We start from the raw sequence: 735 nt of genomic DNA, 5'->3' as shown, positions 1-735 counted from the left end.
CAGAGGACGCTCTACAACGTCCCTGTTAGTGATGTGAAGTATGAGATTGATTGCTCACAAAAGCGATGTAATTTAAAATGCATGTCAATTCAATTGAAAAGTTCAAAAACTCAGTCACATTGTTTTGCGCTAGTAAAAGAAGTCATGGTGAAATTAAAAAAAAAAAAAATAGGTCATCCATCGTCACAAGCAACCTCTACGAAAAGCTCTATTATCACTCTATCACATTTGATAAATGGCATCAAACATTTACACAACTAGAAACTAACACAACAAGAGGGGGAGGAAAGGGTCGGCGTACTCACAATCAGAGGTCTGGTTTTGGGCGGGGGGGTTAACGTGGTCAGAGACTGGCACTGTGTGGGGCTCTATGGTCTCCATGGGGATCTTCACTGGGGGGGGTACGGAGCTGGGCTGGGTGACAGAAACAGGAAGTGGTCGGCATGCAGGACAGTCTGAGCTTTTAGAGGATAAGACTCAATGTGTTCTTTATTTCTGTTATGTTTGTTGATTCCCTGTACCATAGAGCTGTTGTATTCCCAACATGTACATATTCAAATATTTATACTTGAATATATAAAATATGTATTTTATCCTATTATTGTTTAATGTATAGTTTATGTATGTATATTGTATCCCAGTATTTCATTTATATTTTTATTCTGTGCTGTGTGACTGATATTTTGTTGCGGTAACACTATAATTACCCATTTTTTGGGATCAAGAAATATCCAT

At 38.1% G+C, this 735-nt stretch overlaps 1 protein-coding gene across 1 annotated transcript in view; it reads right to left on the bottom strand.

Moving 5' to 3' along the window:
* Positions 1-165: 165 nt before the first annotated feature.
* Positions 166-735, bottom strand: part of LOC117959734 (electrogenic sodium bicarbonate cotransporter 4-like) — a 30551-nt gene continuing 29981 nt past the window's right edge. Inside the window, 1 exon segment of the mRNA XM_034897013.1 lies at positions 166-414. Within this exon segment, the coding sequence (XP_034752904.1) occupies positions 265-414 (150 nt within the window). The 3' untranslated portion in view covers positions 166-264.

Source organism: Etheostoma cragini, chromosome 16, assembly GCF_013103735.1.
Source record: "Etheostoma cragini isolate CJK2018 chromosome 16, CSU_Ecrag_1.0, whole genome shotgun sequence".
In the NCBI taxonomy this organism is placed as follows: domain Eukaryota; kingdom Metazoa; phylum Chordata; class Actinopteri; order Perciformes; family Percidae; genus Etheostoma; species Etheostoma cragini.
The sequence above is the reverse complement of the archived record's forward strand: the minus strand, read 5'-3'. Positions and strand labels throughout refer to the sequence as shown.